Source organism: Elgaria multicarinata, chromosome 1 (genome assembly GCF_023053635.1).
Source record: "Elgaria multicarinata webbii isolate HBS135686 ecotype San Diego chromosome 1, rElgMul1.1.pri, whole genome shotgun sequence".
NCBI classification, from domain to species: domain Eukaryota; kingdom Metazoa; phylum Chordata; class Lepidosauria; order Squamata; family Anguidae; genus Elgaria; species Elgaria multicarinata.
The window spans coordinates 156,866,953-156,892,607 of NC_086171.1; the positions used below are offsets into that span (position 1 = coordinate 156,866,953).

The following is a 25,655-nucleotide window of genomic DNA, read 5'->3' on the forward strand; positions in this document are numbered from 1 at the left end:
CATCATACCGGGCTGGATATTTCTCCCTAGTTCTGGCCTGAAGTAGGCAAGGAGGAAGATAGGTTTCAACCTTACCTCAAAACCCTTTACAAATAGCTCTTGTCTCACAGACCCCCAAATAATCTGCTCAGAAACAGTGGGGGGCGTCTACACCTACTGTTTATTCCAGGATTGTATCACAGTTGTCACTAATGGGCCACATGACATTCACTTGCTCCCACAGTGATTTCAGCTCCACCTCTCAATTTTCCTGGAATATCACTGACTGCTTTTGTCATGGTTTTTCCAGCTCTCTCACATCTATTGTGAGGAATGTTTGTGGTATGCGCCCCCCCCTTTGCGAGGTCATTGCTGTTCGCCATGAGTTCCGGGATGAGCGAACAGCCAATTAACTGTGAGGGGTGTGTGCATGGGTATCAGCGTGTTTTACCGCTGAGGGTTTTTTAAAAAAATAAACAAACATATCTCTGCGCAGGAGCGCATATGCAACAGAGTTCCTACCCAACCATGTGTCGCTGTGTATCTGCGCTGATGCGCAGCCATCACAAGTAATTTTAAAAAAATCCTGTGCCCTGTAGCCATCTGCCCAGCCCCACCCACTTCTACCAATACGCTTGTGGAACTGCCGTAACAGGGCACACGTGCTCCTGCAATGGCACTCCTGTCATTGCGGGAAAGTTCGCTCGGGTGTGCCCTGTGAGTTCCGATCGCAAAAGTGGCAAAACTTGCAATCACACACACACACACATACCCCGTTGTGAAAGGGCTGTAGGTGTACCTAGGTTCATGCATGCCTGGCCAGGTTTTTCCGACTACTCTGGAGAATGGATCCCAGCCAGTCCATATAAAACCTGACCTCCTACCTTTTGTATGTATAGTAGAATCGATATTCCCTTTCCACATGTGGTGGCTCATCCCAGAAACAGGTGAGATCCTCAAAGGTTCGGGAAAAGCAAATTACTTCTTGAGCTGTTTTGGACAGTAGAGCAGCCTCTGTGGGGTGGGGAAGGGGGGGAGAGAGAGAGAGGGACTGCTGTGACCACAAATAGTCAAAACACACCAATTCCCTCCATTCCTTCCAGGACACTTTCAATTAACTTTTAAGGGCTCCTCCCCACCCCACCATTTGCTATTTTTTCCTCCTCACTTGACAGTTCAACATTCTCCACATCCTAGAAGCTCACGTGTCCTTTTTGGCTTCTATAGAACACTTATTTTTCTTTTAACTTCCAAGCTGATAAACTCCAGTGTAGCTAGGGTGTCCTGGAGTATGTAAAAGCCACTACCAAGTTTTGGTGGCCCCATTCACTTCCAAACTGATATACATTCTATCACCCATGTTTGCTATTAGAGGGAATGATAAAATTGAAAAGGCTGTGCAAGGACCCTGTAATCTACTAAAGGAAATATATTACTCTTTCTATAAGACAAGGGGCTATTTATGACTTTTCTCAGATTGTGTCTTAAAGGCACATATCGGGAACTATGGAGGAAATGGCTACAGTAACAAGATGCAAGTCTTTGAGCGTTATACGAGTGATTTATTGCACGCTCACAATTTGTCACCTATAGAGGTTTGCAAGTCCTTTAAATGACATTGTCTACCTCCAGGACATCTCCCACATTTTCCACCCTTCATCCTGCTTTCATAAAGATTGGAAGTAAACTGTAATAAAAGTTAATGATGCCATATCGGCAGTGCATAATGCTGGCATGGCACTATAACAGCCACTAGATGGCTTTGTTGCAGTGAACATATAGTGCATTACCAAGAAGGGAAGTTTTCAGTTCCAAATCACGTGTTCGCCTAAAGAAGCCCATTGTAAACCCAGAAAGACTCCAGAAAAAGAAAACATGGTAAAGGTACAGGATTTTTGCTTAATGTAGAGAAGTTCTAAGTCATTTCAGAATAGTCAAATGGAAGTCTGATTCATTCAACTGAAAGACCAGCTTCAAGCATGGGCATCTGCTGGAATCTTTCTGTGGGTGGTGTGGCAAAACGATACAGCATTTTGTAGTTGTAATTCACACACATAGCATGCTTCACTACAACACACCTGTGCACTTTCCTTATGTGTGCTCTTTGTTGTTTAGCATCACATTTTATGACATTTAGAAGCCTATGCAGAATAATATAAATTTCTTGGAATTGAACAGCACTACTGCATAACAATATTCAAGAAGCATAATGAACTCCAACAGAAGTTTACTTGGAATGAGGGATAAAAACACACATCTAGGAACAATAAAAAAAACCAAATACACAAACACAGTACAGCCATCTTAGGAATACCTCATTGTATATTTTATGGCATCACTGACCTTATCATAACATTGACAACCGACTGGTGTCATTTGTACGCATGCAGCACCTGGTGAAAAGGGAATTTCGACAGGTGTCCTTCGTATGCATGCCACACCTGGTGAAATTCACGTGACCAGATACAAAAGAGGGCAGGGCTCCTGCAGCCTTAACTGTTGTGATGAAGAGGGCATTTCACCAGGTGCTGAATGCATACAAATGACACCTGCTGAAATTCTCTTTTCTACATAACTGTTAAAGATACAGGAGCCCTGTCCTCCTTTCCATATGGTCACCCCATTCTTAAGTAAAATCATGGGAACTGGCTGTGGTTATTCAGAATGTGCCCCATGAGATTTCCTTTTAGTTCCATGCTTTAAAGCCAAACTGGGATAAGAGCCAGACACAACTAAAGATAATGGCTGACTTGGAGCCATGCTACAAACCTGTGACTGAGGCTTCCATCATCCAAGCCTAGGCTCAATGTTCCTGCCACTGTTCGACCGTTACCATGAAACTGCTTTCTATAGAAAATAATTTTAAAGAGAACTGGAAGTGTTACCATAGGACCATTGGTACTGGTGGTGCACATTGTACAGTGTACACCCCCATTTCTTTTATTCTGATATTTGCATTGGTCCATGACATTGCCAATAGCTGCTCCAGTGCAAAATGGCAGTGTCAAGCGGGTGGGGGAAAACACTTTCATTTTAAATGCAGGCTTCAGGAGCACAAATTTGCATTTAAACAAGGTGTGCCTTGTTTTAAAGCAAAAATGCAACTTTTTCCTCACCACCGAATTTCTCCTGAAATTCATGGCAATTTGGCAGCTATGATTTCAGCCGTGAGGTGGTGGTGGTGATGGTGGTGGTGCATAAACTGGCCATGTACACTGATGTTCATAAACCACATATGCAAACACAACCATCTCTTAAGTGTCACTGCAGTCTTTTCTTTCGATGTAAAAATAACTGTATCGGGTAAGCAATCATATGAATGGGTCGGGCGACAATTAGGCGATGGGACAGCCAGTTATTTGTCTCAGCCTCTACGAAGTAAGAGGGCATTTTTTTTCACAAACAAGCATCCCAAAATACCCCTGTGGTTTTGTGGCAAGCTTCTGTAGGCAGGGAGGGAAAGCTTCCTGGCCCAGGGAGATAGAGCTCCTAGTGAGAGTGAGAGGAAGTAAGATAAAGGAATACACATTACATGCAAAAACACTCCACAAAACCATTACTTAATTTGCTCTAAAATAGAAAGCCTCAGGGGTCTGCCATTGTGACATGTGAGGGAGTTGCACCCTAATCCTAAATATTTTTCCTGTTACCCTTGCTTGTTTTAGCTCCCATATCCCTATTGTCTTCCAATCTGCTGAAATTTAGATGGTAAGTTTTAGGACAGGGACTTCTTGTTGTTGCTGCTGCTGCTGTTGTTGTTGTCATTGTTGTGCTTACCTTATTCGACAAAGTTTCATGTACATTGATTGGGCTGTATTAGGGGTGGGCAACTTGTGCTTCTCCAGATGCTGGTGGACTGTAATTCCCATCAGCCCTAGTCATCATAGCCAATGAAGAGGGATTATGAGAGTTGTAGTCCAAGACATTTGGAGGGCCACGTGTTGCTCGCCCCCTGAGCTAGATAAATAATAAAAAGAAGAACCGATAGGAAAATGTGGCAGAGGAGACAGCCTTACAAGGAGGAGTGGATGGAGTGGGCCATACAGCATCTATTATTCTATGCTCAAGAAACCTCAGCTGGGCAAGGGGGCAGCGATACCCCTATTCGCACAAGTGAGAGTGTTCTGACACAACAGTGCTCATTTCTGAGGGGGAGCCTGCAATACCTGTAAATTCATGATGCCCTACATAGATGGACTGTGCTCATCTCAGCACTTTAACAGTAGGGGTTGCTTCCTGTTTCAGGTTTTATTCATAGGAGCGTGCCGTACTCCACTCCCTAATCACTTCCTTGACGCGTATCTCAAATAGTGCAAGACAGGCATGGATATAACCAGTTGTACACTGGCCTCTCTGCAAACCTATATCCAGCTTGCAAGTAGACAGATAAAAGTAGGGTGACCATATGAAAAGGAGGACAGGGCTCCTGTGTCTTTAACAGTTGTATAGACAAGGGAATTTCAGCAGGTGTCATTTGTATATATGGAGAACCTGGTGAAATTCCCTCTTTATCACAACAGTTAAAGCTGCAGGAGCTATACTAGAGTGACCAGATTTAAAAGAGGGCAGGGCACCTGCAGCTTTAACTGCTGTGATAAAAAGGGTATTTCACCAGGTTTCCCATATATACAAATGACACCTGCTGAAATTCCTTTTTCAATACAACTGTTAAAGATACATGAGCCCTGTCCTCCTTTTTATATGGTCACCCTACATAACACGTGTCATTTTTTTCACCACTTTTTCAACTGCACATTATCAGATTTCCAACTGCACATTTTGTGTCCAACTGCACACTAAAAAGAAAAGACCCCTGCTGAGTGTGTGCACGTGTGTGTCAGAGTTACGTTCTAAGTGGTATCTGCTTTTGATTGAGGCAGCAGGTAGTAAATAATGTGATCCTGAGACACATATGCACATGTGTGTGGGCACACATGGACACCCACCCACCATGTTTCATAGCCCAGGCAGTCTTAAAATAGCGTAATAACTTAGTTAAAAGAGGTCAGTGTGTTTTGCCCAGGATAGAATCACATCTGAGTAACAGTTGAATTTTATATTTGCAGAATTGGGGTGGGGGTTGGTCAATCAATGTCCCTTTTTATTTTCACCGTCATGTGTCTTGCAGAGCCTAATTTGAATGTTTGCAGATCCCTGCTTCATCTTGGGTAAGTTTGGTTTTTGTTTCCTCCCATCCCCCCTCCACAAAACCTGGTTTTTGTAACATGGTGCCTGATGAAGATTTTGGGAGTTCTTGAAAGCTTGCACATTTTATGATGATCTTTTGGTTGGTCTAATAAAGGTATTATACTAATATAGATTTTGGAATTTACAATCAACATGGCTAACTTTATTTTTATTTTTATGTCAAACAGAAAGAATGGAATTATCAGTTTGACAGGGCAACAAAGATATCCAGGGGATCAACCACACCAAGAAGTAAGAAGGAAACGTGCCATCAGAACGTAAGGTAGTATTGCGGTGCCAGTAGAAGTATCTTTTGCAGAACACAGGAGATCTGTGGAATCTGGATGCTAAATGCAAGGAGGTGATAATGTGACATTTTACCCATGGCCATTCTTACTCATGGTAACTGTCATAGGGTCCTTTAAGACTGAGTTTCATGATCAGCCAGGGTAGGTAGGGGGAGGGGTCTAGTTCTGATATCTGCCCTTGCAATATTCCTGACTTAATAATATCTATCAGCAAAAATGGAATAACCCTTTGATCAAGTGGTTTATTGTGGAGTATGAATATTATAGAAATAGATAGAATTTTTAACCAGAGTTTTCTAGTTACGCTTAGGTTACATAGCTGGAAGCCAGAGAATGTTTCCAAAGGAACCTAAATTTATTTACGACATTTCTGGGAGCACGGGCCAGCTGCATTCCTTGGCTGTGGTATTCCTGCGCCAGGGCTTCATAGATCACTTATTTCTGAGACTTTGCCCTGAGCTCTTCTGTGCGTTTAACTGGAGGAAACGGAGGCTTTGGGCAAGGCTCTTGGAGAGGGAAGGATATGCCACCATTCTAGGGAAGGGACAGTAAAGGACAGTGGATGAACACATTCAAATCCCAAAATCAATTCTTAGGTGAAGCACACCGGTTCCTTGATGGATGGGAAACAGTTATCATCTAGTCTGACAAAGAGTTCAGGAGAACTTAAAAGCTTGCACACTATTTTGTAACTTTTGGGTTGCTCTAATAAAAGTTTTGTTCTAATATGGATTTTTGATTTTTTCCCCTTACAGCCAGCATGGCTACCTTTGCTTTTTGTAGTATGGAAGGACTGCAAGTGACAGCAGAACTGAACTGATTTGGACAGGAGACCATTTGGGTTGCAGTGACTATACTTTCTTTGACTTCGTGACCCAGACTTCTCCAACTTGGTGCCCTCCAGATGTGTTTATCTGCTACCCCCGTTGTTGATGGAGTGTCCTGGGCTGGGGAAGGCTTTGGTAATCTATGCCCAGCAATGCTGTCATTCTACACAGTGTTCCTTGCTCTCTTGTCAGCTGGCACCTGAATGATGAACAAAGCACAGAGAACGCTTGGTACAGGTGAGGCATAGAGCTCTGAGCCATGAGAACATGAGAAGAGCCATGCCGGATCAGACCAAGGTCCAGCTAGTCCAGCATTCTGTTCACACAGGGGCCAACCAGCTGCCTGTGGCAAACCCACAAGTAGGACCTGAGTGCAACTGCACCCTCCTGCCCGTATTCCCCCTCAGCTGGTGCCCTTGATACTGGAGGGGATTATATATATATATATATATATATATATATATATATATATATATATATATCTAGTGGCCACTAATAGCTTTATGTATGTATGTATTATTGCATTTATATCCCACCTTTTTTCCTCCAAGGAACCAAGGTGGTGTACATAATCCTCCTCTCCACTTTATCCTCACAACAACAACCCTGTGAGGTGGGTTGGGCTGAGAGTCTGTGACTGGCCCAAAGTCACCCAGTGGGTTTCCATGGCAGACTGGGGACTAGAACCTGGATCTCCCGACTCCAAGTCCGACACTTTAGCCACTTTAGCCACTACACCACACTTTATCCTCCAGGATTTGTCCAATCCCCTTTTGTAGCCATCCGAATTCATGGCCATAACTTCATCTTGTGGTCTGGGCTCCATCCTGACACAGGGCATGAAAGAGTGTTCTCCAAACCTTCCTTCCACAGCAGCCAAGGTGGAGCTTGATCCATGAGGGATGTAGTACACCTTTGTTTCCTGACCACTGCCAGCACCCCCATAATTCATTTCCTAATATCAGGCCTTGAAGAGTTCTTCCGTATTTTTATAAAGGCACAGCAGGGAGAAGTTTGATAGGTGCAGCTTCTTCCACCACTGTAAGTCCATAAGAAGTTGTGTCTGCTGAACCACTGCATGCCACAACAGAAAAACCAAACGCTCAAGAGGTATTTTAGATCAGCAGATAAGTGGCTTGTAGTGCTTCAGGGAAGCCTCTCATCCCATCCCATTCTCCCTCTGCCCAGACACTCTCTGTTCGCAAGGGTGTTCATCAGCCTGGCTGTGCTACATTCGCAGGTACAGATTTGCAGAGCCACAGAAAGGCAGCTAAAGACAGGTTTCATCCATGCTATTCCCCCGCACCCTCCCCAAGGGCAGTGCAGCAATTTGCAATCTTACCTTCATCTGTGACGAGTACAGAATTGAGCACAGGTAAGAGGGTGAGCAGGAGCATATCAAGCAAGGCGCATGGCCTCACCGAGCACTGATGGATTGCCATTCTCTTGAGGGTTGTGTGCAGGATCAGACCCAGGCGAGACGCTTGTGCATGTGAACAGCTGGTACCGACAGCGTTGGCTGAACATCGGGCACTGGATGCACCAGTGGACCAGGCACTTGCTGAGGTTGCCGATCACGATGCTCGGCCTTTAGGCCCCACCAGTGGAGGCGGCAGGCAAGCCCAGAGCTCTGAGCCTTTGTTGCCGGACCTTTGCAAGGGAAACGTATCTGGGAAGTGTCAGCCCAGCTGCTCAGGAAGCCTGGGTTAAAGCCCCCTGCAACCCCAGCCCCACCACTTCCCCAGCCTCAAACCACCACGCCATAGTTTGTGAGAATGGCAGCCCTGCCCGGAGGCTGCACCTATCAGATAGGCAGCATGTCCTGCCCTTGTGGTGGTGCCTTAAGAGGACAAGGCCTTGGGCAGGAAGCAAACAGCCCCGGCCCTTGCCCGTGGCAGACTGGAGGGCTGACGGAGGCGGCTCTCAAAATAGGAACAGGCCATAAACATTATGAATGGCTGGCAACCTGAATTGGGGCTGGGGGGAAAGGAGGATGCACTCTCTTAACTCCCTAATCAACTGATCTGTTTGCCCAGACAGACAGGGTGTTTCATACATGAGAATTCAAGTGTGGGTTGTGTAGTGGAGACTGTTCTGTGCTTGCACTTGCCACATGGGTAAGCTAGAACCAGAGCCCCTTGAGACTAGCCAGGCAACTGTTCCTGGAGTTAACTGGCACCCACGTCCACAAACGGTGGGGAACGGGGCTGGTGACAAGGGTAGGCATGGTCGGGCACCTGCTGAGGGTCCATATACTCCAGCAGGGGCCCACTGACCAGAGCCCCTTGGTCCTGCTTCTCCGCTTCATCATTGCAACCTGCTTGTTCACCTGCCTCTCCCTCTGGCCCAGACAACGGCAATGGTGAGGAGGAGGAGGAGCATCAGCATCAGATGCCACTGCCTACCTGCTCACTGCTTCTCTGCCGATCAAGCAAGCAAGCGGCAGCAATGATGGGGAAAAAAGGACGAGGAGCAATAGCAGCTGATGACAATGGCGGTGAGAAAATAGATTTATTTAGGGAGGGGGCTCGTTGGGATGCCTTGCTCAAGGACCCTCAAAAAACTGGAGCTGTCACTGGAGTAGCGCAAGTCTGCTGGAGCACCCCGTAGAGCAGGCAGGGAAAAGGGGGAAGTCAAACGAGAGAGCAATGAGAGTGAGGGTTGGAGCAGTGAAGAGTCTGGTTGACCGAATCAGCACAATTCTTTTCTTCCCTCATTCCCCAAGCAGAATGAGGGAAGGAATTCAAATGGTGCGCTGGTGGAGAACCTCCTCTTTCGTCAGCAAGACCACCCTTCAACGCACATGCCCCCAACAAAAAAAACAGGGCGTTCCGCCATTGCTCAAGGACAGCAATACACGGGGAAGGAAGAACGGTTTTATCTTGTGTGGAGGGGGAAAACCTGACTTTCCCTGCTCTAAAAAATAATGGAAAATGGAGGGGAATAGGAGAGAAGACTGCAGGACAGGCACAACGTCATGTGAATACCGTGCTGCAAAATGGCAAACAAGGCAGGACAAAATTGTGATAAAACGCTGGTGCGATGGAGCTCAATGAGACACCAGGAAAATCTACAGGAGGTGTACGGGGGCTATGGGGATCATCCTTTATTCACACACACACCCCATAACGGATAATCCGACACTGAGGAGCAGGTTGCCAAAGCAGTTCAGAGGCTTTTGGGGCAGTGGGCCAGGCTAGGGGAGGTGTTTGCTCCTCCTGGCTAAAGTGAAATGAGTAGGGTACACACTCGATTAGAGGCTCACACCTCATGTCCTCAGCTCAGAGTAAAGTCCACCTGTTACTATAGGGAGGGCTGCCAGGACAACCAGTGCTAAGGTGGAGAACAAAGACAGGATCACAGACTGTCACCAAGTTCAGAGTCAATGATAACAAACTAGAAAAACCTGGGAAGCCCAGTTCTGTGCAAATAATGCGGTAGTGGAGAGAATGAGACACAGAGGCACTTTCTACTCCAGTTTCCCAAGTATGAGGAAGTGTGTGTGTGTGTGTGTGTGTGTGTGTGTGTGTGTGTGTGAGAGAGAGAGAGAGAGAGAGAGAGAGAGAGCGCTCTGGGAGGGAGCATTTTTGAGCAGAGGAGCAGGAAAGAGGGTGCTTAGCCCTCCCCACAGCTGCTGTTTTTCTGCTTCACCCCCTCTTTCCCCATGACTCCCCTCACACCCCTCCGGGGTTGAAAGCTTGGGAACAACATCCAAGGATGTGCCCTTAGGGTAGCAGTCAGGGGAGCGTTTATAGCAGTTTCCCCCAAGATATGACTGGAGAAAGCTCTTGTCATTTGTACCACATCCTTATTGATGGACTATGTGCTGTTGACAACATTTTAATTTCTTGCCAAGAGATTCTCACTTCTCTGCAATATACTGCAGGATGCCTGATCGCTGCAAAGCATATTGGATCTTCTCCCTCCATTCTCATTGCCTTAGTTATCATTGATTCAGTACTAGGGTGACCATATGGAAAGGAGGACAGGGCTCCAGTACCTTTAACAGTTTCATAGAAAAGAGAATTTCAGCAGGTGTCATTTGTATGCAGGCAGCAGCTGGGGTATTCCTTCATCACAACTGTGAAAGCTGCAGGAGCCCTGCCCTCTTTTGTATCTGGTCACTCTAGTATAGCTCCTTCAGCTTTAACAGTTGTGATGAAGAGGGAATTTCACCAGCTGCTGCATGCATACAAATGCTGAAATTCCCTTTTCTGTTCAACTGTTAAAGACACAGGAGCCCTGTCTTCGCTTACTCTACGGCTGGATGCCATGAGCAAAAAGCTCTTGCCAGCACTTGTCCCTTGGGGACAAATATGCTAAATATGGCTGTGTATTTTTCAGGCCAGAAATAGCCTAATCAGGAAGACACAATCTTTGTCAATCTTAGTTGGAAAGAAACAAGCCATACATGGGACAGCTAGTTGAAGATACGTTATAAAGAAAGAGTAATGACCTTACCTTAGAGGCTGAAGTGAAATGGTGGCATGGCTTTACTCACTTGGGGGCTGTCTGTATGCCCTGCATAATCCATGGTGGCTGCGCAAAGGCTCTGCACCATTTATACGATGCAGCCACTAACCCGCAACCACCACAGGCTTTTCCTTGAAACTGTGCTTTTAAAAAGTTGCTGCCTTACTGCGACTTTTTATTTTACTCCGAGGTCATCACCTTCGTTCTGCCATCTGTCAATGGTGACCTCGCTTCGGCTTCAAGCTGGGGGCTTTGCTGGGGGCAGGTCAAGGCCCAGGGTTGGACAAGGTAAGCGGGAAAGCAGGGCATAGGGCGAGCTTGATGAGCCAAATGGCTGACAGCACTGCAGCTTTTTTGGCCAGGAAAGTCCGTGTACTCCCTCCTGCAATTAATGTTCCCACCCCACAACCGCAATGCCGTGGAGGTTGGAGGGAATAAGCAGCAAAGACACTATCAACACATGGCCTTGTTGTGTGAACTGTGGGTGGATAGTGCCCCTCATGGGTCACTCTCGGGAAACTGGAGCCAGAACCTGGGAATGTGGGGTGGGTGTGTGTGTGTGTGTGTGTGTGTGTGTGTGTGTGTGTGTGTGTCAGAGGCTGTTTGTCCTAAAGGGGAAAGGTCCAGGAATCCGTACCTTTGCCTGTGAGATTGGCAACATTTAGGAGACCATGTGTCCTACTTTACAGAGGACACTCCTCTGTTTGATGGACTCTCCTGTCCAAGTCCAATTTAAAGACTGCCATAATAAGAACGGAGAGCCAGGCCTTAAAGTTGCCCATCAATACTCAGCACCTGGACAGCAGATAGAGTGGGCATGCAGGCCATCTGGGCACAGTCTTCCCCACTATGAGATGATTGCATTTCTATTCAAATTACAGTAATTATTTCTAAGTGTGCATCTATATATAGATTAGCATGTGCAAATTTTATGCAAACTGGTTTTCTTTTGTGGGGAGTGATGCTTTTCTCCTTTTTAGCTCTGCATATGTGGCCACCCTAGCAATACTTGCAGTTCATAGATGCAGAATGTGTAGATGCTATTGGCAGAGAATAGCCATATTTCTGTGTCCTTGTGCAGTCCTGTGGCCAATTCTTTGAGCTAAATGCATACAACAACAACAACAACAACAACAACAACAACAACAACAACAACAAGTTGGATCCTCTTTCCTCCCTCCCTATTCCCACCAAAACAACCAGCGATGTCCAGTATTCCTTGCAGGGCAAAATCTAGTATGGAGCCAGTATTCCTTATAGGTCAAAGGCCCACACAAAATTCTCTGACTCATAGAGCCAGCCCATCTGGGGTGTGGGAACGAATATGCAATCAGTTCTGTTGGAAATTGATAGTTAATATTGGGAGGAGGGTGCCATCTGCCTCTTAGAGCAGTGTGGGAAGAAGCTGTCCCTTACAGTTTTTAAGATATCTGTTGGAGTTCCTGGGCCTGTTAAGACGAAAGGCTAAGCCATGGTTAGGCCACTAACCCCATTGCAGCAAATGGTTAGTGAGCATATTTAAACCATGGTTATGTAGCCACCATGGTTAGGAATGGTTCACATGGCACACATTGGCCCTGTTCAGATGACACGCTAAGCCACAGTGGTTAAGCATTTTGAGCTAAACATTATGGCTTAGTGTGTTATGTGAACCATTCCTAACCATGGTGGCTACATAACCATAATTTAAACACGGTCGCTAACCATTTACTGCAAAAGGGTTAGCAACCTAGCCATGGCTTAACGTGTTGTCTGTACAGGCTCTAAATCATGGTTCACATGACAATCAAAGCTGTAATGTTTAGCTCGAAATGCTTAACCCAATGGCTTAAGAAGTCATCTGAACGGGGCCATCGTGGTTAGAGGCTCTGGGCCTCAGTTATATTACACCCAAAAATAAACAGTTTGGGTTTCCTTCAGAAAAAGATGAACACCAGAGAATACAACTGAAACTGTATGGCAATGCAGAGAAAGAATACTCCTATTCAGAGGTTATAGCTCCCACGTGGAACAATGCGTGAGTGGGAGTGGGGCTGCACTCAGTAGCCGTGCTCCTCACACCATGTGTGCCAACTAGCCCTATGCCTTGGCATATCCTGCGTACATCATGAACACCTGCAGGGACAGAGAGGCTATGTGTGTACAGCTGTATACACAAGGGGCTTCATTCCTTCAAACATTTGTACGGTATCCATAGATGCCAGTGGGGAGCAGGACTAGTCAGCATGTGTGATGTTGCCTGAGGCAGGAGAATGTGCTGCTGCTGCTGCTGCTGCCTTCTACACACACACCCCCATCATAACGTGTTGCTGCTCCCTCCCACTGCTCAATGCCTTGCTCTGAGGGCGCCATCCTTGGAGTGAGGCATTGTGCTGGCCTTGGAGACTGCTTGGACTATGGCATCACAAGCAGTCTCCAGGGCCAGCTCACCCATAATGCCTTGTTCTGAGAAAGGTTCCCTCAGAGAGGACCGTTTAGTCTTGGCAGTCTCTCTGAAGAGCCACGCTAGTCACTCTCCCATCTGTTGCTGCAGGAAAGTGGTGGATGGAGCACCACAGAGAGCCTGGTCATCTGCCTGATGCCTCACTCTGAAGGGTGTGGCATCAGGCTAGAGGCCAAGCGGCTCCTCCAAAGAGCTCCCCCAGCTGCTCTCCAGCTGTGGACTCCTCAGAAGGCGGCATTGGCTGGCTGCTCCCTGATCAGTTTCCTGCTGTGACGTTTGACAGTGGTGGTGGCAGCAGTGGAGGGTGGACAGGCAGCCTTCTCAGTGGTGGTGGGGTATGCAGTTCGCTGCCCTTCCAGAGGCAATGTCTGAGGTAGAGGATTCACTCCATCTCATGGGAGGGCCAGCCCTGAGCTCTGTTCATGAGTTGCTATTATTATTATTATTATTATTATTATTATTATTATTATTATTATTATTATATAGCACCATCAGTGTACATGGGGCTGTAGAGAGTAAAAACTTCTGAATAGTTTTTATGTACAATAGCACATATTGTTTTGGTGGGAATAGGGAGGGAGGAAAGAGGATCCAACTTTTTATTCTGAATAGCTATAACTTCTGAATAGTTTTGTTGACTTACCCTATTTCTTGACTTCAGTTTTTTACACAGCTTTTATTAGGTATAAATCTGAGGCAGAGGCAGCATAAAATTGGCAGAGGCATATACAGACACAAACCGTCCACGTTGCACCTCTCTGTACTAGCATTTCTGTTCCATGGAGCGTGCCCTATGTCTCACCTCCTAGCAAAATCCTACTGCAGCAGAGCAAGAACTCACAAAGGAGAGATTGCGACAGTGTCTTTCCATCACGTGTCTTCCCTAGCCTTCCCACTTCCACACAATTCCCTTCTGGGACCTCCTGCATACAAAGCACATGCTCTACCACCGAACTATGGCCCCTCCTGTCATGTAACATGTAGTTCGAATGTTCTAGTGCATGGAACAACGTAAGAATAGTCCTCCTGGATCAGGCCAAACATCTATCTGCTCCAGGACAATGTTTATTTGGTGCCAGTATCCTCCTCCAGTTTTTTTGAACAGGCTTCAGCACCCATAATAACTGGCTGGATAAGCAGCAGGACAGAAGAGAGCTGTGGAGATGGGGAAGACAGAGAAGTGGAGGAGAAGAATTCATTCCTCAGCCAGAAGGACATTCAGAGGGATGTTATAATTCTGAACATTCTTGGGGGGTGGCGGTCATGACAAGTTTGTGCAGTCCTGCCCTTTAAAGAGAAACAACAGGTTGTGAAAAAGAACCGGGAAACTGATGGGCTAGTTGAGAAAGGACATGAGATGCAGTGCAAACAGCACAGGCCTATCCGGCTAAGAGCAGCAAATCCCATGAAAAGGATCTATGTGGACACCAGCTACCCCCTGCCTAGCATCTGGGCTCTGTGAATGGGTACCCTCCACATTCCTGCCTTCTCCCACAGAAGTGAACTGTAGAGGAGAGAGTGAAAGGGACCCTGTAGCCCTTCTTCCCTTGTTTTCTGCAGGCTGCTACTAAGGGAACAGCAGGTCACCTCTGCCCTGAGTCCTCCTGTGGGGCAGGAGGGCAAGGCTACAGCATGCCTCCACAGGATGAGATTCTTCTGCTGGCTTGATTTCACCATGCATTGCTTCTCTCCATCAGGCACTTTACAGAACTCTCCACAGCGCTTAAAGGCTGTTCCACATGTAACTCATTTCTTCCATCAGTGCACCTGTCCCGTGTTGTCCATCTTGGAGACAGGTTGGAAGGCAGCTTGAACCCTCTTCATGCACTGTGCAGTCAGCATGTAGAAATGGCAGTATGGGCTATTCAGTGCTTCTGAGCAGAAGTACATGACACAGGTGAGCCTCTGGCACAGTTCATAGCTGAGCGCCCCCTCTGTGAATGCCATGTCGCCTTTTAGTAATGGCAGAGCCTGGGATTGTTCATGAAGTGTGCTATCCATGCTCTTGTGGTCAGGGAAGGAGAAGTTGGCATGAGGGCTGGGCTCGTGCAGGTCCCTTGAGACTAGCAGTATTCAACTAAGCTCTGCGCCCAGCACAGTCTTCAGTGTCATGATGGCGGCATGGCCAAGAGGCATATGTACAGGAGGCTCCTATTCCACAGGTGTCCTATTTGTGCTCAGAGGTGGAAGGGGTCTGTGCACATGTTCTTCATGCCTCCTCAGCTGTGGCATCAATCCCTGCATAGGTGAAATTCTCAAACAAAGCCATGTTCACATAGGCCTGTCAAAGGAGAAAAAGAGTAGGGATGTATGAGAATTTTGGTTTTGTTCACAAAATGTGCAAGCATGCCCTGTTTGAAGTTCTGAATGTGATTGCAAGTCAAGCACGTGTCTGCCACAAATGTCTGCAAATTTCCAGACATAGACTTGTGGTTGCTTTGCACAACTTTCCATATTCAATTTTGTGCACATTTCCCAATTTGCGCAAATTCCCCCTGTAGACTGAATCAGCCCCTCTTCATTCTCTGGAGAAATTTGCACAAATTTCACATTCGATCGCTGCTTGGTTTGTGCAGTTTCCCCATTTGCACACAGCGAGCAGCCATCACAAACATCAACAAGAATCACGCATGATATGATGTTCAGAAAACCGTAGCGATCTCGAAAGTTGCTTGTTTACCCATTCCCTAAAAAAGAGTCAATTTGGAGGCCTACTCAACAGTCGGCTCCCTTCCTTCCCATGTTCTTCTGTGAGTACATTTCCCTCTATATTCTGATGAGAAAAGATGAGGCAATAGCACCTACTTTAACTTCATGCTGAGATCATGCTTAGAACAAGCTCCATTCCAATGCCTGGAGACAATTGCCTGATATTGAGGCCAGCTCCTTGTAATCTCTAAGGACCACCTGCATCCTGTCTGCTGAGGGAAGCAATGTGTCCTTTTCAGCTGAGGGGCACGATAACGGTGCCTGGGGATCCCTAATGGTGACACTAGGCTGCCTATAAGCAGGGGTGTCAAACTTCATCTTTGGAGAAGCTCTTGGGGACGATATTCCAGTGATGAACGGGGCCAAAGGCAAAGGGGACGAGGCCGGAAAAGGAGTGGGGCCAAAAATACCAGCCTATTTTAGCTTAAATCTCTTAGTGCTGATAACTGCCAAAGGGGCAATTCATATATATATATATATATATATATATATATATATATATATGGAAAAGCAAGGAAACCCACCAAACAAACAGGAGCCAGGGAATGGGGGTGGGGCCAGGGGACGGAGACGTGGCCATTCAGGATTGGGACACCAGTTAGGCCACATTTGGCTCACCACCCTGAGGTTCGACACCCCTGCTATAAACCCTTTAAAGCACCCGGGTTCTAAGTGGGGCAGCTGTGCATGTGTGTTCAGAGTGCAGTTGGAACATCTCCCAATAGTGGTACCTTCCTAGCTTCCAGCATGCGGATGAGCTGCACCGAGATCTGAGCAAAGGGTGGACGTTCATAGGGCCGGTCCCGCCAGCACTGCCGCATCAGCTCATACCTGCAGGAGGAGGTCAGGAGTCAGAGCCAAGCAAAGACCGGAGGAAAGGGGGACTGCCAGAGATCCCGGGAGGCTGGTTGTCATGATTCCAAGCCCTCCCACCAAGATGTGAGGCAATAAAGAGGTCTGTTGTGCAATCCACAAAGCTTTCTCCAGCAATTAGACATCTCTTCACACCTGAGGTGAGTGTGAAAGCTAGCACTCTCCTCGAAGCGTAATTAGCCTAACAAAGCAAAGCAATTGCCTATCAGCTTAAAGGACAGTTTCTCCACAGTGCTTAACAGACTTTTACTGAAAACCTCTTTCAGGGTGGGTATTGAAGATGTAGCCTCTTTCAAGTGGCCAACGTCACGGACCGCCTCCCACCTGCTCTCAACTCTGCCCACTTGACCCTGCAGTGGACTCTGGGGTCTGTCAGCTACAATGTTCCCTCCTCCTCTGACAGAGATTGAGTTCCCAGCGGGGCGGGGGATCTCTGATTCTGGTTGTCCTGTCCAATAAGCTCCAGGGAAGCTTCCTCCTGGGCTCCTGAAGATTCTTGGAGAATTTCCTCCCCCACTTCCTGGTGTACATCTGCGTCTGCTTCTTCAGCCTCCGAGTCTGATTGAGGTTGTGAAACCCAGCACTACACAATAGGGAGAACAGGCCTGATCCTGACACTGGTCTACTGTGCATCTCTCTTCTGCTCTTCCAGCACTGTGAGGAGTTAGGAATGAGAAGGGAGGCTGAGCCCCAGTCTAACCATTACCAGCAATGAGAGACAACTGGATCTATGTGATGTGTATGTGTGTGTACTGTGGGGGAGGATATGGCTTCCACTTACACTTCATCGTCACAGTTGAGGGGCTTCTCCATGCGGTATCCTTGGGGCAGCTTTTCATAGAGCTCGGCACATGTCATGCCGCAGTATGGCGTCCCTCCTAGGAAGATGGAAACCACATGAGACAAGACTAGCATCCTGGTACAAGGCGCACTTAACACAGCCCCTGGATGCTGCTGGAACAAAGCCGGAATGGGGCAGCAGTTCTCTACTGAAGTCACTCATTTCTGTCAGTGCAACATGTACCTCCCGTCCCCAGATGTGGTGAAAAGTGAAGCTAGATTGGAAGAGAAGAAGTAGCAAGAAGTAGCAAGATGAAAGTGGGGGGTGAAGAAATTGTGTGGGTCAGTAAGAGTTTCCGTCTCTCATGGTGTTTTCGGGATTAGCTCCCCACACTGCAATTGAAGCTTTTTATCCTTGAGATCCTGTGATGGGATGGGCAGACTCCAAGTTGTTTCCATCTCCCCGAGGCAAATTGGGTGTAAGATGATCCAATGCCACAGGCAGAGAAAGTGGAACAAACGAGAAGAACAAGTTGGGCCCATATGGGACGCAGGCCATGAAGGATAATGAGAACAACTATTCCCATTAGATAGGAACTTACCCAGGCTGACAATTTCCCACAAGAGGACCCCAAATGACCACCTGCAAGAGAAAGATAAGTTAGGATGTGGGCTGAGGTTTTTCAGCACATGAAACATGTTGATTTGTTGAGCTTATTTTGGTACTGGTCTGTTACTGTAATACAGAATGAAAAGAACCATAACAAAGTCAGTAGCCTCTATCTATTGATTTGAATCATCACACACTTCCTTCAACATCTCAAAAAGCACCAATATGTTAGTACAACATTCAATTTCAATTTAATGGATTGCTTTATCTGGCAAAAGGCAGAGGGTTCATCTGCTAAACATTCTTCTCCTCAGTGAATATTCCTTGTTATGATAGTTTCTATTAGTTTCCTCCCCCAGGAATAGGAGCGAGGGGCTGTGTGGAGGCCTGCAGCATCATCTCCTTTGATAGGACCATTGGAAGCCTGCAAAAACTGTGTCTCACTCTATGGTGGTCCCTGCCACCCACCCACCATGCATGAATCACTCACACATCACTCTTGGTTGTGTAGACACTGTAATTCAAGGACTCGATGGCCATCCAGCGAACTGGCAAGCGGCCCTGCAAAAAAAAGGCACTGTTGGGGGGGACAGAAGCTCACTGTGGGGATGCTGAAGAGAAAGAGATGGAGCAATTGTCCTCAGAACGGAGAAGACATCTAAGCAACATGGGACATTCTAACTGCCCTAATCTTACCCTGCTGTGACCCTCTACCCAGACTCACCATCGTCTTCTTTACATAAACTTCCTCTCCCCGGGACAAGCCAAAGTCAGCAATCTTGGACGTTAGGTTTTCCCCCACCAGGATGTTCCTGGCAGCCAGATCTCTGTGGATGAACTAGAGTGGAAAGACAGCAGTGAATTAACACAGCTAGTGGCAAAGACCTCAGGCACCCATCGAACTTGGTGGCTGATATAGCAACTTTTGCTACTGTACACAAATTGCAGAGCTTTGGTGCATCTTGAACCAGAAACTTCTCATGAGCTCCCTTGCAAAACCAAGAACATCTGCGGCTCCAAGTCCAACCTCCTATTCCATCTTCCATATTGCTTCAGTGTTCTCTGGTTTTCCTGACCCAGAGTCATACTGAAATCAAGTTTCCTCCAGCTCTAACTAAACCCTTCATTCCAAACACACTTCTACTTCTGCAGCTTAGGGAAATCAGTCCCTAGAACGGAGTGGGGAATTTGTGTCTCTCCAGATGTAAAGAATGTAAGAACATAAGAAGATTCCTGCATTGAGCAGGGGGTTGGACTCAATGGCCTTATAGGTCCCTTCCAACTCTACTATTCTAGGATTCTGAGAACTGTCCTGGATCAGACCAAGAGTCCATCTCGTCCAGCATTCTGTTCACACTGTGGCCAATCAGCTGTTTGTGGGAAATCCACAAGCAGGACATGAGTACAACATCACCCTCCTGCTTGTGTTCCCCAGCAATTGGGGTACATAAGAATACTGCCTCTGATCCTGGAGGTAATATATAGCCATCATTACTAGTAGCCATTGATAGCCTTATCCTCCATAAACTTGTCTAACCCATTTTTAAAACCATCCAAGTTGGTAGCCATCCCTCTGCCTTGTGGTAGTGAATACCATAGTTTAACTAGGCTTTGTGTGTTTCATGGGATTATCCCAGGTTCTAGTAGTAAGAGAAAGGGCGAAAGTTATCTCCCTATCCACTTTCTCCACACCTTACATAATTTGGTACACTTCTGTCATGTGTACTTCTATTATGTGTACCTCACATGCCTTTTCTCTAAGATAAACAGTCCCAAATGTTGCAACGTTTCTTCATAGAGCTTCAGCCCCTTGATCACTTTAGCTGCCCCTTTCTGTACTTTTTCCAACTCTGCAATGTCCTTTTTTAAATCCAGTGACTAGAATTGTACACAGTATTCCAAGTGTGGTTGCAGTATGATATTGGCAATTTTATCTTTGATGCCTTTCCTAATTATGCACAACATGGATTTTGCCTTTTCCACAGAAGCTGCATACTGGGCCAACACTTTCATTGAGCTGTCTACCACAACCCCGAGATCTCTTTCTTGGTCAGTCACCACTAGCTCAGATCCTATCAGCATATACATGAAGTTGGGGTTCTTTTGCCCCATCATGCATCACTTTATAGTCACTTACATTGAACCGCATATGCCATTTTGATGCCCAGTCTCCGGGGATGGAGAGATCCTTTTGGAGGGCTTTCCAATCTGTTTTTGCTGTAACCACCCAAAATAATTTGGTATCATCAGCAAACTTGGCCACCTTACTGCTCAGTCCTAATTCCAGATCATTTATCAACAACTTAAAAAGTATTGTTCCCTATATAGATTTCTGTAGGTCCCCACTATTTACACTCCTCCATTGCAAGAATTTACCATTTTATTCCTACTCTCCGCTTTCTGTTCGTTAACCAGTTACTGATCCATAAGAGGACCTCTCTCCACTTATTCCATGACTGCTGTGTTTCCTCAGGAGTCTTTTGTGAGGGACTTTGTCAAAAGACTTTTGGAAGTTCAAGTAAACCATCAGATTACTCCTATCCACATTTTTATTGACACTCACAAAAAACTCTAAAAGGTTAGTGAGACAGGACTTACCTTTGTAGAAGCCATGTTGATTCTTTTTCAGCAGAGCTTATCCTTCTATATGCTTACTAAGTTATCTTTAATAATGCTTTCAACCAGTTTACTGGGAACAGATATTAAGATGACTGGCCTATAATTTCCTGGATCCCCCTGGATCCCATTTTTAAAATTGGTGTTACATTGGCCATTCTCTAGTACTCTGCTAAAAAGGCCCGTCTTAGAGACATGTTACATATATTTGTTAGAAGACCAGCAATTTCACATTTGAAATTGTTGTTGGACCCCAACTCCAATCAGCCCTAGCCAGCTAAACCAATGGTCAGGTATGCTGGGATCTGGAGCCCAACAACCTCTGGAGGGCCACAAGTGCCCCACCCCTGCCCCAGAATGATGGGGGATCTGCCATTTCGTGCATGTGAAACACATTACCGATGGAAACCAGATACATAGTCTTTCCGTGCTGATTCCCCATGAAGAATTGGTACAGGGTAAGCGTAGTCAGTGGGAAAGCATGGCTAGATGGACATACAGACCTGTTTTTCACTCAAATACTGCATGCCTTTGGCCACATCAGAGGCAAACTGCAAGAGCTGCTGGGATGTGAGGGTTGAGGCTGTTCCATGCTCTCTGGCGAAGGCAGGATCTGTCTCCAGGACTCGGCTCTTGCGCAGAAAATCTAGCAAGTTTCCATAAGGTGCATATTCAATAGCGATGTACAGGTAACCTAGAAGATTAGGGCAGAGACTGTCAGGCTGTGCTCAGCCACACATATCAGCCTATGTTAGAAACTACTGGGTTGAGAAAGGAAATAGGATCATGAAAATGATCAGAAATGAAATGGCGATAACATACAAAGATACTCCTATCTATGTACTGTATGGAGAATGAAAGTAGAAACGTGCTTTGCCCTGTCAGGGGGGGTGGGATTACAAAAAAAAGTGGACTGCTTTACGTTGCTTAGCCACTAGGTGATGTCAGAACAGCCGCAGCTCTGGAGCAAGCAAGATGTAGAGGGAAGGGAAGACGGAGGAGCAGGCAGGGAAAGTAGAAAGCTTTGGAGAGAGAGAGAGAGGCAGAGCACTGAGGGGTGAGTTGTCCATCAAGCACCATTGGCAAGGTGGCTCACCCTTGTTCTCACAGGCTCCCAGCAAGTTGATGATATTGGGATGGTGTCCCAGCTTGCAAAGAACTTCCAGCTCGCCAGCAAAGTCCCGGTGGTCATTCTCAGAGGCAAATTCTAAAAACGCAGATGGGGATGCTGGGTTAGGGAGGGTGACATGAGCTCCCCAACAATCCTAATGTGTTCAATCCAAATTTTCTAATATGCAGCTTCATGTACGTATAATGCTTCATGCACATTGTACAGCTTAACAGGTAAACATAAAATGTGTTGCATGCATGTATCCAAAACAATAATAATGTGTGAAGCAACCATGAGTTATTTTGAGGTCAGTACTTCAGAGGTTGAACATAGACTTTGCATGTAAAAGATCTTGGGTCAAAGCCCCGGTATCTTTAGCTAGGGCTGGGGAAAAGCCATTGTCAGTTGTAGTAGACCAGGTTGGGACATTTGTGACCCTCTGGATGATTTGTCCTACAATCCCCATCATCTGTCACCATTGGCGACTCTGGCTAGGGCTGATGGGAACTGTAGGCCAAGCATTTGGAGAGCCACAAATTGGCCATCCCTGCAGTGGAGAATACAGAGCTAAACCGAGATTATCTGATGATGTCTGACTTCGTCTAAGGCAACTTCCTGTATAATCTTGGGTATAGCACACCCTGCTTCAGCCCTGGAGATTGGAGATGATTCCCTGGGCTGCTACAAACACAGAAAGGCTTTGGGGAGTTCATTGCCATCAGGCACTGCTTTCATGAATTGCTGGTTGATGCACAGCATCTGTGCGCAGCATCTGCATGGTGAGCCATGTAGGAAGCAATCAGTTGCTCTGAAAGGGCTTTCTAAGCTTGTCCTTGTATGGGAGCAAAGGAGACCCACTCTAAGGGCATGTCCACACTGCAAATATATTGGTTTTATACCAATTACGTCATGGCTGTTCGCCAAAAAATCCTGGGAATTGTAGTTTTAGGATTGACAATTCTGTGAAAGCATGGAGTTACCTGGGAAGAGGGAAATTTGCTATGAAACTCGTTTCACCAGTTTAAGCCTGTGGTGTAGATACACTCTGTAAGTATCTATGCTTTTGTGCCTTGAGGTTGCCCTTTGCCCTGCCCTCTAAGCAAGGATGCAAGGAGAGGCTGAGGAACACATGAACTGCCGAGAGGAAGTAAGGGCAGATCTACACATCGTTGTGAAGGCGCTTCAGTGCGCCTTTTTAAAGTACGTACCTAAATGAGGCGCCTCTTTCTTTACTGCCTCATGCGCCTTTTCTTTCGTTTCGTCGGAGCGGTTCACACTTCTGTCCCTTCCGTCCCTTCCATCCCAAGTGGGCGTTTCTTAGGGGCTGGCTTTGGGGGATGCTTGTGACGTTCTCCCTTGCTCCCCCCCCCTTTTTAAAAAAATTCTTCAAATCCCAGAATTCCCTGTTGGGTCGTTGTGATCTTTGTGGAGAAGATGGACTCCATGGATAGCCAAACGGAGTTAGTCTGCACCATGGCTGTTTCGATCAATTTACTTCTATGTGCTCTTCGAGCACTGTCTGTGCTCGAGGATGAGTACCGGCATCGCCGGTCGCAACTCCGAAAAATCATCAAAGTGCACCACAGACGGAGGATGCTGTTCTTGCAGCAGCTTGAGCAGGACAGCAACTTTTTGGTGTTAGGCACCGAGTTAGGCTAGTGTGCGTATAGTCTGTAGGCAACCCACGAATCCGGCGGGAAAAGCATCCATTTTTACTCTTCACCTTTCCCGCCAACTAGGACAGGGGAGGGGGGACGTTTCCATTTTCCTCAGTGGTTTCCTCTTTTGCCTTTCCCATTTTTTATTTTTTTTAATAGTTAATAGCGATGCGCATAAGTGCACGTTAGTTTAATATGCTCTTTACAGAGCGGTGGCTATTGTGCTTTCAAGTCTATAGGCAAACCTCAAATCCGGCGCAAAAAGCATCCATTTTTACTCTTCACCTTTCCCACCAGCGCGGAGGGGGGACGTTTCCATTTTCCTCAGTGGTTTCCTCTTTTGCCTTTCCCATTTTTAATGGGAAAGAGGAAACCACTGAGGAAAATGGAAATGTCCCCACTCCCCTGTCCTAGCTGGCGGGAAAGGTGAACAGTAAAAATGGATGCTTCTTTTCCCGCCGGATTCGTGGGTTGGCTATAGACTATACGCACACTAGCCGCCGTTCTGTAAACAGCATATTAAACGAACATGCACTTATGCGCATCGCTAATAACTATTAAAAAAAATTAAAATGGGAACGGCAAAAGAGGAAAGCAATGAGGAAAATGGAACCGACCTCACCTGTCCTTGCACGCGGGAAAGGTGATGATTAAAGATGGATGCTGCTGTTCGGACCGGAAATGGTATCGGAAGTCGAAAGGCAACAAAATAAGTCTGGGCGGAGCGGGGCGGGGAGGAAAGAGCGACTAATTGTTACACACGTTGGAAGAAGGGACGCTTTAAATTGACGTAAGGCGGACTAAATAACAGCGCCCCAAAGCCGGGAAAGTGCGCTTTGAAAGTACGCCTGTGTGTCTCGATGAGCTTCGGGGCGCACTCCAGACGCACGCAAGCGCCTTCGCAATGACGTGTAGATCTGGCCTAAGTGTGTGTGTGTGTGTGTGTGTGAATGCAATCCCCATCTCTATCAAAAGGGCAGGTGACAGGATTGGCCTGCCCATCATTTATACCAGGGGTGCAGAACCTCAAGCCCAAGGGCCAAATCTGGCCCTCTGGGGTTCCCCAGAGGTCCAGGCCCCTTTCCCCCACCCACCAATCATTTGGTGGTTTCCTGGCTTTTGTGCATCCCCCCCACCCCCATTCTACATGGTTGAAATGCTTCTCCTACTGGCAATAAGAAGTTTAACCTAAAATCTGCTGGTATTTTGGCCCTACCCTTTGGCTCCGCCCACCAACAGAATGTGGCCCCTGAGAGCTTTTCCAAAATGGAATTCGGCCTTTCGGTGAAAGAGGTCCAATACGCCTGATTTCCACCCTAAGCCAGAGCAGAGAGGGCGGGGTGATGGTGTTGTGCCTATCTATGCCCTGCGTTGGCGCCTCTTTGTTCTAGTACTTATGTGGAAAGTCTCACCTTTCAGCATCTTGATAGCTGCATTCATTCTCAGGCCATCTTTCTTGATCATGGCTCGGATGACTTGCCCAAAGTTCCCTTCCCCTATCATGTCCTCAAACTTGATGTCTTCCCACTCCAGGATAGGATAACTGAGTGGCTCCGGCTGCGGTTTGGGCCGCCGTGTCAGGGTCAGTGTGCCTGAGTTGAACTGCAGGATGGTCTCTTCCCCCTGGGAGAGCAATTGTGGAGAGGGTGGTTGGCAGTAGCCCCAACAGGTAAACGGCCTGGCGGCAAAAGCATGCCAGGGTGGGGCTTTGGAGGGTAGGGAGCCAAGATCAGAGGTGACTTGGAGGTAGGTGGGTTGGTGAGTCAGGGGACAATATCACTCACAGAGCCCGACTGGTAGGTGAATGTGCGGCGCCGGTGAAAGAAGTTCTTCTTGATGAGGAAGAGGGCCAGGAGAGCAAACAAGATGGTCAGGCAGGTGACCGAGACAGAACCCACGATGGCCAACAGCAATTGCTGGTCCATGTTGGACGGAGGCAGGTTCTTGCTCTTCAGGGTGGGCACTTGGCTCGGGGCTCCTGCAGGGAAGAGAGGAACAGGATAGTTTGTTGTAGCGCCTGGCTCTGCGATGATGGAGGAGCCGGCAAGTGCACTGCACAGCACAACCTAGATATTGTCAAG

At 46.9% G+C, this 25,655-nt stretch overlaps 2 protein-coding genes across 4 annotated transcripts in view; both read right to left on the reverse strand.

Annotated features, from left to right (window-relative positions):
• Positions 1-7,960, reverse strand: part of CDC20 (cell division cycle 20) — a 34,174-nt gene extending 26,214 nt beyond the window's left edge. For 2 of the 3 annotated variants that reach the window (XM_063140193.1, XM_063140185.1), the window contains exons 1-2: positions 7,644-7,960; positions 864-993 (exon numbers count right to left, since the gene is read on the reverse strand). In XM_063140193.1, the coding sequence (XP_062996263.1) occupies positions 864-993; positions 7,644-7,743 (230 nt within the window). In that variant the 5' untranslated portion in view covers positions 7,744-7,960. Of the gene's footprint in view, positions 1-863; positions 994-3,756; positions 3,795-7,643 lie in introns of those variants that run through there. The other variant, XM_063140203.1, reaches the window with a different exon arrangement.
• A 5,931-nt stretch (positions 7,961-13,891) lies between these two features.
• The window catches only part of TIE1 (tyrosine kinase with immunoglobulin like and EGF like domains 1), a 48,125-nt gene continuing 36,361 nt past the window's right edge, over positions 13,892-25,655 (reverse strand). Inside the window, exons 14-23 of the mRNA XM_063140232.1 lie at positions 25,359-25,552; positions 24,987-25,197; positions 21,902-22,012; positions 21,309-21,499; positions 18,914-19,027; positions 18,680-18,750; positions 18,182-18,222; positions 17,581-17,677; positions 16,658-16,757; positions 13,892-15,498 (exon numbers count right to left, since the gene is read on the reverse strand). Coding sequence (XP_062996302.1) covers positions 15,427-15,498; positions 16,658-16,757; positions 17,581-17,677; positions 18,182-18,222; positions 18,680-18,750; positions 18,914-19,027; positions 21,309-21,499; positions 21,902-22,012; positions 24,987-25,197; positions 25,359-25,552 — 1,202 coding nt within the window. The 3' untranslated portion in view covers positions 13,892-15,426. The remainder of the gene's footprint in view (positions 15,499-16,657; positions 16,758-17,580; positions 17,678-18,181; positions 18,223-18,679; positions 18,751-18,913; positions 19,028-21,308; positions 21,500-21,901; positions 22,013-24,986; positions 25,198-25,358; positions 25,553-25,655) is intronic.